The 15,649-nt window shown below is 38.0% G+C and overlaps 1 protein-coding gene across 3 annotated transcripts in view; it reads right to left on the bottom strand.

Annotated features, from left to right (window-relative positions):
* Nucleotides 1–15,649, bottom strand: part of NALCN (sodium leak channel, non-selective) — a 318,920-nt gene that overhangs the window by 193,599 nt on the left and 109,672 nt on the right. For all 3 annotated transcript variants that reach the window (XM_066380606.1, XM_066380605.1, XM_066380604.1), the window contains exon 11: nucleotides 2,170–2,301. In XM_066380606.1, coding sequence (XP_066236703.1) covers nucleotides 2,170–2,301 — 132 coding nt within the window. The remainder of the gene's footprint in view (nucleotides 1–2,169; nucleotides 2,302–15,649) is intronic.

The raw sequence follows: 15,649 nt of genomic DNA, 5'->3' as shown, positions 1-15,649 counted from the left end.
ATGGGATATGTAAAAAAATTAGTTAAGATTTACTGGAGGATTCTGTTCCCAGTGGATGGCATAAGTATTTATTCTGTAGGATTGATTTAGTATGACTGGACACCCACCCTGGATTGGGTTACAAAAGAAATGTTACTATAATCTCTAATATCCAGAACTCCCTCAGGAGTTCTTCTAGAGAGACTGGCATAATCTCAATCATGAGTAGCCATTTCTGTTCTTTATTTCCAGGTGTTTTTGTCATTAGCCTGCTTCTAACTTCTGGTTCTAATACTATTATAATTCTTTCACCTCACCTATCTTCCCACTTCATTCTACCCAGAGCCTTTAATTAACTATTGGGTACCTTGTTCCATGTTTTCTATGTTCTCAAAATCCACTCACTTCAACTGGTTCTGTCCCAAATGCACAACTTCCCCCAGAGTTCTTTCGAGAAAAGGATGCCCATGCTCCAATGCCACATATGGCCCATGTAGAATATGCGAATGAGGAAGACACTACTTCCTACATTACTCCTCAAGGCCCCTTTGACATGTATTCCACCAGGTTAAACCATTCTCTTACAACACTCCTGGTGGCTACCCTCTATTAATCTCTCTGTAACTGCCACATGCCTTTGCCTATACTCCTTTCCCTAAAAACTGGCCTCATGCTGAATGATTTCAATATCATTGTGAAGATTCAGCCAATACCTTAGCTCAGGGGCCGGGAACCTATGGCTCGCAAGCCAGATGTGGCTCTTTTGATGGCTGCATCTGGCTCGCAGACAAATCTGATAACCCCTAGATTGTTGTCTGTGTCTATGAGTGTTTGTCTTGTTTGTTCGATCGTTGCTTTCAGTCATATAACCCACATATGAATGCCATCATATGGCTGTTGACATTTTCCATCTGACTTATTTTGTTTAGTATATATTCTTAAGGTCTATGTATGTTGTCACAAATGGCAAGATGACATCATTTATTATGGTTGATTAGTATTTCATTGTATAAATGTACCACATCTTCTTTATCCAATCATATAAATTCTTCATGAGTCCTCTCAATAGTTCTCCACATCATAAAAATTGATTTACTGTCTATATATCTTGCTAAACTGTGAGATCCATATACAATACAGTAATAGGCAGCATTGCATCACAAAAAGTCTGTGCTAGGGGAAGTTTAGTGCTAATGATACTTTGTTATAGGAAACAAGCCTCCATGAAGAGGAGAATTACTAAGTGACTTCTGAAGATTTTCTTGATACTCACATGTTCATATTTAATAGGTGTATGCCATCAGTTCTTTTTCTGAGATGTTTATGTGTGGATGGATCGAATTTTTATTGACCAAATAAATTTTTAAATGCACTGGGTGAATTCTCGATATCTAAGAGAACTCAACTTTAGGGCAAATTAATTTTTTATGAGGAAAATTCTTTTGTAATAAAAATAAAGTACAATTTTTCTGCTTTTTATGTTTAAATGATCATATATTAGATTTAGTATATGCATACCTCACTTATATGATGATTGGGTTTCTAAAGAGTTATATGTCTGTCAATTTATCTGTGAATATGTAATCACTGATTTCTGAGATATATTTTAGAAACAATATTTCATAATGACAAAACAGTGGTTTTTGGAAATCATTAAAATATGTGAGAATCAAATATTAACAAAGTTATTGAATCAGTAAGAAGTGCAAGTCTAAAACTCTAGCTGGTACACAGGGTGCTAGAAGATGCTTAGTTACTCACTAAACTTGTCTGCTGCTGGCTTGACATCATTAGTGCAGCTCAGTCTCTAGTACAGAAGTTATTGTACTATCTATTCAATTTCCCTCCAGCCTTGTCATTGTTGATACTGTTGAGCTGTCTTGCTTGTTTATAATCTTCTGAATCTGTGCTTGTTTACACTTAGTAGGAAACAGGCTAATGCAACATGCAAAAGGGAAAAAGTCTCAGAGGTGGGTGGGAAACTAGCAAGATGGCAAGAGAAACACCAAGGGCAAAGGGTTAACTTGAGAATGCAACACGCTGTCAGGAAGATACCTAGGTCCATGGTGACAGGAAATAAATCAGGCAAGATAGTGACCAAGGGAAACACTTCAGCAGCAGCTTTGGTTGAATTCACGTAATTAATTTTTCACATTTATAAAAGGCACCTTCCCCCAATGAGCAGCTTACCTCTGCGAGGTAAAACTCATCATACTGTCTTCGGAAGCTTTCTTCTTTGTGATAGTTGCTAGCAGCTACTATCACATCCACCGTCACCATGCTCAGGATGAACATGTGGAAAACTGATGACCGCATCATTTGCTGAGGAGGCAAAACAGATGAACTCTTAACAAAGAAATAAACCTTACAATTAAACATAATTGTGTGCTTAGACCTGGGCATGCACATCATTGTGACACACTGCTGTGCAGAACAGTGCTTCGAAGAGAACTTGATGAATGTCAGTTTTCTGCTGAATAGAGGAATCTTTGTCTTCAGGGAGCTCAAAAATGAGTTTGGAAGTAGTTTTAGAGACTTTTAGTTAAAAGTGGAAGTTATATTTCATTTATCTTAATTTTCATTGGTGAAGTAGGTAGTTTTAATCCATAATACTGAATGCGTAGAGAAATAATTTTTGAAAAGCTGAGACCTCAAAATAACTATTGCTTTATTCTGTTAGGAGAAAAAGCTACTGAAGATGAAAACATTTTAGATATAATTATAAAATTGGAAAAGTGGGGGAAACCTAAGGTCTTTATTTTATTTTATTACTTCCATAAATTATTTATTTAAATTATTATTTTTAATGATTTATTTTTTAAGCTGCTTTATTGAGGTATGAGTGACATTAAAAAATGGATACATACTGAATGTATATAACTCAGTGAGCTTGAGGATAAGTATACACCCATGAAACTACCACCATCAAGGCCATAAACATATACATCACCCCCTAAAGTTTCCTCCCACCTCCTTTATTATCATCATTATCATCATCATCAGTAAAAACCTTAACATAAGATCTATCCTCGTAGCAAATTCTAAGTATACAATACACTATTGTTAGCTGTAGATACTATGCTATATAGCACTTACTTATCTCAAAAACTGAAACTTTGTATCCTTTGTATAAATAATTTATTGAAAATTATACTACAACTAATAATAACCAATGTCTATATTTATACTTATGTGCTTGGAGCTGTTGTAGTGAGAATCATAAAAGTTAACTCATTTAATGTCATAATAGCACTAGGAAGTTACTGTGATTTTAGAGAGGAAAACTGAGTCTCAGAGAAGTTAAATCTGTAGCTTGCTCACTGTCACACAAGTATTGAAGGTGGAATCATAATTTGCACTGAAGTCTGGTCCAAGTCTACTGCTTATATTGAAGGATATAATTAAGCATTCAAAAATAATGACTATTATTATAATGGCTAATACGTACTGAATGCTTACTAAATTCCAAGCCATACTATAATTATGTTAGTTATTTTATCTCTTATCTCCACCATAGCCCTTACCTAGTGGGATATATGACTCACTTTTTCCAGTGAGTTTAAAGAGATTAGTCATTTATTTGAGGTCGCACAGAAATACACAGCAGTGATGGACTCTGCACCCGTCTGTTTGAAGTCCATTAGAGCATAGGAAACACAGTCAGTGATATTGCAGTATCTCTATTACAGGTGAGTACTTGAAAGATCAGGGGGACTGCTCTGTATAGTACATGACTGTCTAACACTATGCTGTACATCTGAAACTGCTACAGTACAATACTGAATGCCACCTGTAATTAAAAAAATAACTTAAGCCTGACCTGTGGTGGCGCAGTGGATAAAGCGTCAACCTGGAAACACTGAGATTGCCGGTTCAAAACCCTGGCTTGCCTGGTCAAGGCACATATGGGAGTTGATGCTTCCTGCTCCTCCCCCTTCTCTCTCTTTCTCTCTCTCTCTCTCTCTCCCCCCTCTCTCCTCTCTAAAATGAATAAATAAATAAATAAAAATAACTTAAAAAGGTAGAAAACGCACACCTTTTTCTGGTTGAATTATACTTTGTGACCTAAAAATACCTTAAAGATGAGTATTATTTTAATGGTATCTTTAGTATAATTAATGAATATATAAAAGAGATACAATGTGGAGAAAAGCCAAAGTCAATAAAAACATACATATATATTTATTTATTTTATTTTATTTTATTTTTTTAAGTGCATAGTGAGACAAACGGCCTGCTGTGGGGTGGAGTGCACAAGGAGAGAGCAGTGGCTGAAGGGCCTGGGCAGCAGCAGGAGGGAAGCTGCTCTCTGAGAAGGAGCTGAGCACACGACAAACCCCTGCACCACATCCCTTCGTGTCCACTGCCCACGGCCCAGCACCGCCGTGAAACGCCCTCCTGGTCCTTTGTTTCTTCTTGGTACTCAGGGGCACATTTCCTTATCCTTTGATCTGACCTGAGAATTCTTTGGTCTTTCAAACTACAAGAAGCTAACTAAAGCAGGACCTCAGAATGGGAAAAGAAAAAAAAGGGGCTGAGTGTGAGCACTGTCTGTGCATACATTCATGGTTTCACATGCCCTGCATTACCCTGCAGTGGTCGTTATCATTAACGCATAGGCTATAGACAAGTTGTGTGGAGCTGAAATTCCACCATTTGCAAACTCTGTTGCCCTGGGAAAGCCACTTAAACCTTTTTGTGCCTCAGTTTTCTCATTGGTAAAGTGAAGATAATAGTGGCTACTCCAAAGTTGGTTATCAATTTTAAACAAGTATTTGTCAAGTGCTTCAAATAGTCCTTGAATAGTATAAGTATTCTATACCTATCAGGTATTTTTCTGTTCAGAAATAAGAAACTAACTGCCCAAGGTCAGAGATTTAATTATGTTGTATATTTGATGGAGTCCACAACCAAGTGAGATAAATAAAAGTATTAAGGTCTAATATTTCGAGATGTGACAGAGCCTTTAAAAAAGCAGATATTTAGTAAAGGTTTGTGTCACCATGACTATTGATGCATTCCTACATCCAGTTGCCTTTCATTTTATTTTAGAGGTAATACAAAGTCAAATTCCAGAACTGTCCATCAGCATATTTAAATGCACATCAATTTACTTGCAGGAACTACTGACCTTCATAACATAGATAAGCAAATCAGTTGGCAAGTTTTTATTCTCATTAGAATTTTCATTGTTATTTAGTCTTTCTTGCATTGTGAGAGTCACATTCCATAGCTATTACTCCTTTTTTATACTCCTTTCAACATAATGTCCTATTAAAGATATTTCAACTGATTTCCACTTTATCTGCAAGACAGAAAAGCTACAACTTTCTATTTTCCTTAGCTATAGATTTATGTCTTAAGTAAACTGTTATTACCGAAAGGTCTAAACAAAGCTTTTAGGCATGGCTGTCAAAAAACTTTAAAATTGGTTTTGTAACTGTCACTGCTTCACTTTGGTGCTGTCATTATAATTAGGTTGTTTTTTGTCTGAATGTCTACTTGTCCCTGTTGGTATAGAGTCATTAAAATAATCACTTACAATGGATTTTGATACATTATAATCACCATAGCTTAGCTTTCTCCAAAGTAATGACTTTCAAGTATTAAATAAGAATTAAGGTGATGAGTACATGCAGTAGCTAAATTTAATTATTAAAACCAGTAACTCAGCCCTGGCTGGTTGCTCAGTGGTAGAGTGGGGGCCCAGCATGTGTATGTCTTGGGTTCAATTCTCAGTCAGGGCACACAGGAGAAGCACCCATTGGCTTATTCACCCCTCCCCCCCACACTTCTCCCCCTGCCCCCAAAGGCATGGTTCATTACAGCAAGTTGGCGCCAGGCACTGAGGATGGCTCCATGGCCTCCAACCCAGGTGCTAACAAGAGCTTGGTTACTGAGCAATAGAGCAACACCCCAGATGATAGAGCATCATCCCCTAGTGCAGACATGGCCAGATCTAGCCCGCGTAATGAGTTTATGTGGCCTGTGATTAAATTTTTAATATTGCCCGCGTGACACACTGTGGAAATGAAATAAGTGGTACTTTTAAATCATTATACATAAACTATGATATCTTCAGGAATCTTCAGCTCAACTTATATTTGTGAACAAACTTTTTCTTTAATGAATCTAAATAAAAGTACAAGATCAAGATTGAATGATTTACATTTGGAGGCTGTGTTCAGAATAGCTACTACAAGTATAGAGCCAGATATTAAAAAAGTAATAGGCGATGCAGAGCGCCTCAACACGTCACATTAGTTTTTTGGTTAATTTGTTGTACTAAATTACTTACATTTATTCATAAACAAATTACATAATAAAATTTTGTTTACTTAACCAGGGGTCGTCAAACTTTTTATAAAAACCGCCCACTTTTGCAGTGCTGGTCAACCTGGCCCTACCGTGCAACCAAACAGCGTTGCGATTGGCCCATCATGAAAGCTGGACCGCCCACTAGTGGGCGGTAGGGACCAGGTCTACCAGCACTGCAAAAGTGGGTGGTTTTTATAAAAAGTTTGACGACCCCTGAAACGAATCATTTTTGTATTTAATTTTTTTTTTTTTTGTATTTTTCTGAAGCTGGAAACGGGGAGAGACAGTCAGACAGACTCCCGCATGCGCCTGACCGGGATCCACCCGGCATGCCCACCAGGGGCGATGCTCTGCCCACCAGGGGGGATGCTCTGCCCCTCCGGGGCGTCGCTCTGTCGCGACCAGAGCCACTCTAGCGCCTGGGGCAGAGGCCAAGGAGCCATTCCCAGCGCCTGGGCCATCTTTGATCCAATGGAGCCTTGGCTGCGGGAGGGGAAGAGAGAGACAGAGAGGAACGGGGGGGGGGGTGTGGAGAAGCAAATGGGCGCTTCTCCTATGTGCCCTGGCCGGGAATCGAACCCGGGTCCCCCGCACGCCAGGCCGATGTTCTACCGCTGAGCCAACCGGCCAGGGCCGTATTTAATATTTTTTAATTTTAATATCTCATCCAGCCCGTGAAAAAAGTTTCTTTCTAATCTGGCCTGGGGGCAAAAACTGTTGGCCATGCCTGCCCTAGTGGGCTTGCTAGGGGGATCCTGGTTGGGGTGCATGAGGTTGTCCTATCTCTCTGCCTCCCCTCCACTCACAGAATAAAAAGAAACAAACAAACCAGTAAGTCAAGCTTTAAAGTTAGAGCAAGGGACATGGACCACATCAACTTAATCCAATTCAATCAATGTTTGAAACTGGCTTCTGAGAGAATCCATGATACTCATTAAAACCCTGCTCACTGTGAAGTCCTGAATGGTGTGCTCTCACTCCTGGACAGCAAGCTGGCTAAGAGAATCCCAAACATGTATAAGTTGAATTGTAGGAAGAAGGAAGAGGGATTTAGTAAGACACTTCCATCTCTTGGCCAGTGTGAGTATATTTTTGACTCTACTCTGTAAGAATAAGACTAGACGTTAAATCATAAATTGTCACACTAATACTTATTACTATTATTAATATTTTTCAGTCACCAACTCCTGATTCTACAGCACAAACTAGATTTTAAGGACAAGAAATACATGCTGGGTGGAAAGAAATACAGCTATGGAAGAACTATTCTACTAAGTTAGTGGTTTTCAAATTACTTTTAACATGTGTGGCAGAGCCCCAAATTGCCTGTATCCACAGCCTTGGCCATAGCCTCCCGCTCCAACTCTGGACCTAGCCATGTGACTTGTTTTGGTCAGTGAGACAATAACAAAAGGCAATGTAAGCAAAGACATGGAAAAAACTTGAGTTGCAACTTACTCTTGAAACGTTTGGAACCCTAAGCCATCACATTAACACTCTATCCTGGCCTGTTGTAGGATGACCACAGACCCTGTCAACCCCTTGACCCCAACAACCAGCCATGTACCAGAAGCACAGACACAGTCTGATAAGCTAGCTCATAATGCTAGCTGCCCGGGGATGCAAAAGTGAGCCCGGTCCCTAGTCAGCTGAGACTGGCTCAGGCTAGCAGGGTTATTCAGCTGATCTACAAATTCATGACCAAAAATTAGAGTCTGTTTTATAAGCTGTAAGTTTAGGGTGGCTTGTCATTTAGAAAAAGGTAACTGATATACCCACTGAGCCTATTTCCTCATCCCGGGCACATAGGTAAATTACATTACTCCGTCTATTAGCATAGAAGTGAATTAATATCAGGAATTCTCATCACTGGGATGGAAATGGAAGTGATGTGTCACTCTGGAAAAGGCAGTTAAGAAAGGACCTGTGTCTTCTCCAAACTCGCTCTTGCTCTCGCTCTCTCCCTTTCCCTCTAAAGTGGCTTTGAAACTATGTGCTTCAGATGGGGTATCAAAGGATAACTATTTTAGCAAGGACACTTTTACAATGTGTGTATATACATGTGCATGTGTACATGTCATCTCTGACTGAAGGCAGTGGGGTATAGCTGGCCCCACCTGTGGTGTGCTAGCGCTGTAACTGTGTGCAGTTTTCCCCAGTTTCATGTTGTTAACCTGAAACTGGCCATGGCAGGAGCATTTACACCATGAAAATTAGCAATTTCTATCAATCAGGACTCCCCAGTTTTAAGATAGTTGCTAAACGTTTTACACATTTGCAAGCATACCACTGCCTTTCACCCAGCTGTCCTGGCTCTCTAGCATTTCCTTGAAGCAGTAATCTGCTGTGGGTTATTAGAAAAATCATGCTGTAAACACCTGTGGGGAGGGTAAATCATTTAATGGGCTTTGTCAAAGTGTTTGCTCTTGTTATTCTATTCATAGATAGAGATGGGGGTATGAATATGAATATAAATATAAATATTGATATAGATATGTATGTGGATATGGATATATATACAAATATATAGATATAGATATATCTCATCCCTTTACCCCACTGGGATACTTAGAGTCCTCAAGACCCCTACTGGACACTCACCTGTATAGATATGATGCCTACTAAACACTTTATAAAGCATGCAGAAAACCTTGTGAACATTGGAAGACTGTCTTTAAGACTACAAGAATCTAGATATATCAATTGAAGGAACAATAAAAATGGAGCTTTTTCTTTTACTTGTCTAATATAATTTTTTGTCTTGAATTGATTTAAACCACAGTGTACTTTGTTTGTGAAAGTGTCAATTAAGGACAACAGGCACAATGCTGTAATGCATATTCACAATTTGAAATATCTTACAGAACACTACTTAATATCCCCTTCTTTCCTCACACTTTGTGGCCAGACATTTATGGATTAGTGGGAGAAAGGAAAAGTAAATGAAGACATGTACAAAGACCTTTCAATTACCTAAACTATAATTTAAGGATTAAGAAGTCAATTCCCCTACATGACTTCCATTTTTGACACTTGAAAAAAAATCAGGAATGAAAATGCTATAATCTTTGCTTTTCAACAATGAAGTGTTGACCTTGCTTAGTTTGCTAGACATGAATAATAATAAAAAATCAAAGTATTAGTTCATTCATAATAATTTTCTCTCATGTTCCTTCATGTCTAGAAGAAGAGCAGCAACAGAGGGAAATTAAGGCACACCAGTGTTATTTGTAGCCTTGTGTTCCTATAGACTTCAATCCTGAGTTCCTACAATGATGGACACACAGCAGGTCCAACAATAGTGGTTGGCATGACTTAATTTCCCCCATCTACTGAATTGGTCAGAAAGCATTTTTTGCTTCTTTTTAAGAAAAACAGGCTCAAGGGGATCTCTTTTATACATCTATCTTCTGGATTAAACGAAACTACAATGGTACTCTGGATACAGCTGTTTGGGCCACAGGCCAAGCTCCATAAGGGCAGCTTCCCTCAAGTGGCCTGGCAAGGTCTCTGATAAGAGGGATGCTCTGAATTGGATGTTGGCCTCAAGACCCTCTCACTCTCAACCCTATTTTTCAGATGTAGAAATGTAAGGTGAGTAAAATATATTAGGACACCTAAGTTTAAGTAACGTAATCTTATTGTTTCAAGTAATATACCGCTCACAAAAATTAGGGGATATTTCAAAATGAACATGAAGCCATAAAAAAAAGCATTTGCTTTTTTAAAAAAATTAAACAAGAACATCAGAAAAGCAAATGACAAGTCAAAGAATGTTGTTTGATATACAAATGAGATGCAAAACCAACTTTTATTTCCTTGGTGAAAATGCACTCTACAAAAGGCTGAACCTACTGAAGTATCTGCCCATTCCCTGATCCCCTAATTGTTATGAGCAGTGTATAAGTGTATAATCTCCCATTTGTATATTCCAGGAAGCTGCCCTATTCAGCCTGGAACAAAATAGGGTCCAGAGTGGTGATTGGCCGGGGAGGCCATTGCACATGCTCCAGTAACAAGCCTCTGTCAGTGATAGTCACCTGGGCCATCTCTTCCTCATGATCCTCTGATTCTGACTTACAGGCAAGTATAAGTGAAATGTAAGAGTGCAGGCACTCACATCTCATATTTTTCTTGCTAGAGCTCTACCAACCATATAGTTACAACCATACTGTCTTGCCAGATTTTGACGAAAAGTGTTTTCCTAGTCTTAGTTATCAGTATTATTGTTTTCTTTATCCTTTGTCTTCACGAGTACTTTGGTGAGAAGATGGTAAGGTCTATGACAGGGCTGTTAGATAAGGGACACTTAAACCATGATGGTTTTAAGATCTTTGAAGACACTTTAATTGACAGTCCCATACTTCATAAAAATATATATATACGAAGAGTCATCTGAAATTTACTTTTACATATTTATATTTATTTTTAGTATTAAATGGTGGGCAGGTGAATATAAAACTCATTTTAAATTCAAGACACAGATTCAATAATAAAATTAAATAGCTGTCCTTTTCAACAGACTGTGCATCTGATTCAATGAAGGACTTAGGCTGTTACACTTGAATGCAGAAATAAGTAAAGATTATGAGCTATAGAGAATCTTGATGTGGAAGACTCATTTTGAGATATGTAAAGTATTTAGGAAAGATGGAAGAAAAAATTTAAAGTATTTTAAAAATCTATAAGAAATATATCAAATACAAAATGACTGAAGTGCTTGACCAAGTCCAGACCTTCTGCCAGCCTCAGGGCAGTGGAGGAGCCGCGCTGCTCTGTCGGAGGTTCCCACTGCAAGAACTGTATTGAACACTAAGAAAATAAGTGACAATTTAAAACCTAGTTGTAGTTTATAAAGAAGGTTGTATATTTAATCCCAGAAATCAAGACTGGCATGGAGAACAACATATCTTTCTTTTTTCCAAAGGTGACAATGTGACTGTCATATGAATGCATGGCATAAGTCAGTAAATATCTCTCAATTAATATGAATATAAACACCTAAGAGTTATAGGACTTATTAAAACTGAAAGATGTCAATATATAATGATGTAGGAATTTAGTTTGAGCTAACCTGAAGTGAAAAAAAGTGGTAAGATGTTCTAAATACTTCTTTCTTCCAAAGAGGTACAAAAATTAAAGATGCAAAACCATTTAATCTACAATAAGGTAGATAAATAAATACAATAGTACTAATAATTTTATCTTATTTTTTATTATGTTTAGTCTTCTGGTATTTACTCTGAATATAATTATTATTTGAAATATATTAAAATTGAATATATATGAAATATCTATTTAAATAGAGACATAGAATATTTTGAACTAAGAATTTACACAATTGAGTCTTGGCTAGTTGATTTGTCCATAACTGGTTTCAAAATCACAATAAATCTTTTAAAATTAATCTTTTAGTTACCATCTTACACTTCATTTGTGTTTGTTTGCCTTTAGCTATTTTATTCTTCCTGCTTTTAATTCTCATTCTAGGTTATTATAGAATAATTTTTTATTCCTTTTTTCCCCCCAAAACTTTTCTTCCAAGCTGATTTTAGGTTTTGCTGTTAGAAACTGCAGATGAATGCGTGCACACACAACTATTTGTGGGAGGAACCTTGGCACCTACATAAAAGAAGGGTAATATGTAATTTGTGTGTGCTCTGTGTGAGATTGTGCAGTCCTATACAGAAAAGCATATATTTGTGTACATTCACATATAATCCTCCAATTATGTGCTAACTGCTTCTCACATGAAAGTTATAATGAAAGAAACTGAAAGTAGAGAAGAAAGTGACCAAATATAATCAAGGACTCAGAGATTACTGTGTTAAGGAAGCTTTGTTTGACCTGACTTTGAGGTTAGGGACATTTGGATGGAATGAAGGGGCTTATTCAGAGAAATTCAAAAGGCTGAGTTAACGACAGAATTAAAGACATCATATTTGGGGAGAAGAAGGAGGGGTGCACTGTCGGTTGGTCTAGAGCAGGGGTCGGGAACCTTTTTGGCTGAGAGAGCCATGAATGCCACTTATTTTAAAATGTAATTCTGCGAAAGCCATACAACAACCTGTATACATTACGCATTATCCAATAAAAATTTGGTGTTGTCCCGGAGGACAGCTGTGATTGGCTCCAGCCACCTGCAACCATAAACATGAGCGGTAGGAAATGAATGGATTGTAATACATGAGAATGTTTTATATTTTTAACATTATTATTATTTTTATTAAAGATTTGTCTGCGAACTAGATGCAGCCATCAAAAGAGCCACATCTGGCTTGTGAGCCATAGGTTCCCAACCCCTGGTATACAGGTTTCTGGAGATGTGGAAAAAGGCTGTTTCTATGTGGGAATGGGTGGGGGAGAGGTGCATTTGGTTTGTGATATGAGAAAGGTAATGTGTCTGTGAGAATGCCTGGAACATGGTTGCTTGATACTTAAGAAATACACCTTTAAGATTCAGATAGAAGGGCTAGAACTAAACGCTGTGAAGTCAATGGACTATGGGTGTGTATGAGCTGACTTTCTGGAAGTGAACAGAATAATCTGAGAGTGAACAGTGAGAAGAGTGTGCTAATGGTAACAATAATCATTTCTATAGACCAAGTGACCCCCTGCATCCCACATACTGTGCTAGGTATTTTAGGTGCATCACTTCTAATTCTAACAAACCCCCAAGAGATGTTATTATCCTCATTTTTCAAGTCAGAAAACTGAGGCTCTAGGCAATTTAGCAAATCGCCCAGGTTCTTTTGGGCCACTCAGTGTTTTTCAACAGCTGGCCCGCTGTCTGTACCTCACTGTCTTCTCACATTGGTCTCAAAGTATAGAAGAGGTTGGCTTGTGGATGGAACCTAAATTCTCATGGGCTTAATCAATTTTTGAAATTATCAGCCAGTTCGTGGGAAGGTTCATTAAGAAGAGAGATGTTTAAGAAGTGCCTCGGATGTTACTTCATCTCTTGAAATGCACATATCACACACATCCCCCTAATCTTCACCTTCAATGAACATTTTCTCAGAAAGCATTAAAACACTATAGTAATAATTTTGCCACAATTTGACCTACTTATAGTAAAAGCCTTTTATCTCTGTTCTTTATAGAAGGAGGTACGTGGTGGGATGTTACCAGATAAAAACTGAACTTGAGAATGCCAGGTCTCATGCATACATTCATTTTCTTGTCAGTGACTTTCTTCACAATAATAGATCACTGGGCGTGTTTTAGAAGATGACTCAAAGCTGTGCAGCCACATCTGTCAAATTGTCAAGAGATAAAAACTCCTATCTGAGAGGCAGTGGAAAAACGGCTTGTCACAGCAGCAGCTGAGGAATGAGGTTCCAATTCAATAGAATTCTATTTATCGTGCATTAGGGTGACCTCTTCATGCAGCTGCTGCTTATTCTAAAATAGAGTTTAAATAGCTAAGTGACTAGTTGATGCTAAAAGGGTCAATTATAACTTTTCACTTTTCTGACTCTCAAACTTAAGTACAGAGTGAAGAAACTCTCTAAATGGTTTTGGTAATACTACATAAAAGAATTGCATTATTGCCTGAAGATGAAAGAGATGTAAAATGTGTGTCCATATGTCAAGCATTAATATTTTCTATTTTTGCTTTTTTCTACTGTTTTAATGTCTTCTCAGACCAAAGTGATATGCCCTTTAGAAGCACATAAAATTTCTGAAAATCATTTGGAAAAATCAACAGACGAATGGGCAACAGATGTGAATAATCAATCTACAGACAATATATGTGGCCTATGAGTATATAAAAACATACTCAACCCCCGTAGACTGTAATCAGGGAGATCCAAATTAACACTATGACATATCTTTTCACACCATTGGGCATGAAGTCTGACAACATCAAGTGTGGACTAGGATGAGAAACAATGAGAATTTTTATAAGTTGCCTTTAAGAGTAAAAGGCAGCACTGTAACCTGGGTAGCCATTAGAAAGTATCTTATAAGCCTAAGGCATTCATATGCTTTAATTCAGTGATTGCTTTTCTAACTATATATGCTCTGATAATTCTCACACATGTGTACAAAAAAGCATGGACAAGAAGATGCTAGAATGTTTTCAATAGCAAAACAATAAAAATATCTATCAATAGAATAAATGAACAAATTGTACTATATATTTATAGTAGGATAATATACAGTGAGAAAATTAAGTGGTTAAAACTTTAAGGTAGACTGCTTATGATGAAATTCCCAGTCAGTAGCTAGCTATGTGACCTTCACCAAATTACTTAAACTCTCTGTACCTCAATCTTTTATTTGTTAAACAGTGGTTAAAACAGCACCAATAGTAATGATGTTGTGAGCCTAACACCCAGTGAATGGTCAATAAATGTTAGCTATTGCTATTTTTAATGATGGACACATAGGTCTTCTTCCTACCTGTGTTTCTACATTATTTCATAATATTTCTAATGTAAGGAAATGATTGAATATTAGACTGTGAAATGGATCTAATTTATAAAGTATTCATTTGCAACTACATGGAAACTATGTTGTGTTTCTGTAAAGAAACTATTTTATGCAAGGTGATTTGACTTTTAGGTCAGACTATAATAACTTATTTAGTCCTAATAGACTTCTCAAGTCTTGTAAAACATAAAAAATCTAATAGGGAAAACTGTCCCTGAGTAATAATTCCTGAGGTCAAATCCCACTACTCATGAGATCAGAGTCACATCCGTTCTTCACCTGTTCCAGGAAGCTCATGAAGGGCTTGAGTATTGGTTCCTGTAGACAGAGACTGAGGCAAGGTTTTCAGAGAAAATTAATGAGAAAAAATTCAGCGGTAGAGCGTCAGCCCAGCATGTGGAAGTCCTGGGTTTGATTTCTGGCCAAGGCACACAGGAGAAGCACCTATCTGCTTCTTTACCCTTCCCCCTCTCCTCTCTCTCTGTCTCTCTCTTCCCCTCCTGCAGCCAAGGCTCCATTGGAACAAAGTTGGCCCAGGGGCTGAGGATGGCTCCATGGCCTCCACCTCAGGTGCTAGAATGGCTCCGGTTACAATGGAGCAACGCCCCAGGTGGGCATGCCCAGTGGATCCTGGTTGGGTGCATGCAGAAGTCTGTCTCTCTGCCTCCCCACTTCTCACTTCAGAAAAATACAAATAAAAAAATTTTCTTTGGGGTTTATGCTGCAGGCAAAACTAATACTTGGATTAACTAGACCTGATATTCATTCAGTTTCTATGACACACTGCCTCTGGCCAACCCCTCCTTTTGGGTGGCCTACTGGTTTCTCCCAGCTTTACACTCATCTTTGGATGTTTCTGGATGATCCTCTTGAGTGGGAGGCCACCAAACTCAGTTACAATTTGCCATATTTG

The sequence above is a fragment of the Saccopteryx leptura genome, chromosome 4, assembly GCF_036850995.1.
Source record: "Saccopteryx leptura isolate mSacLep1 chromosome 4, mSacLep1_pri_phased_curated, whole genome shotgun sequence".
Lineage (NCBI taxonomy): Eukaryota > Metazoa > Chordata > Mammalia > Chiroptera > Emballonuridae > Saccopteryx > Saccopteryx leptura.
The sequence above is the reverse complement of the archived record's forward strand: the minus strand, read 5'-3'. Positions and strand labels throughout refer to the sequence as shown.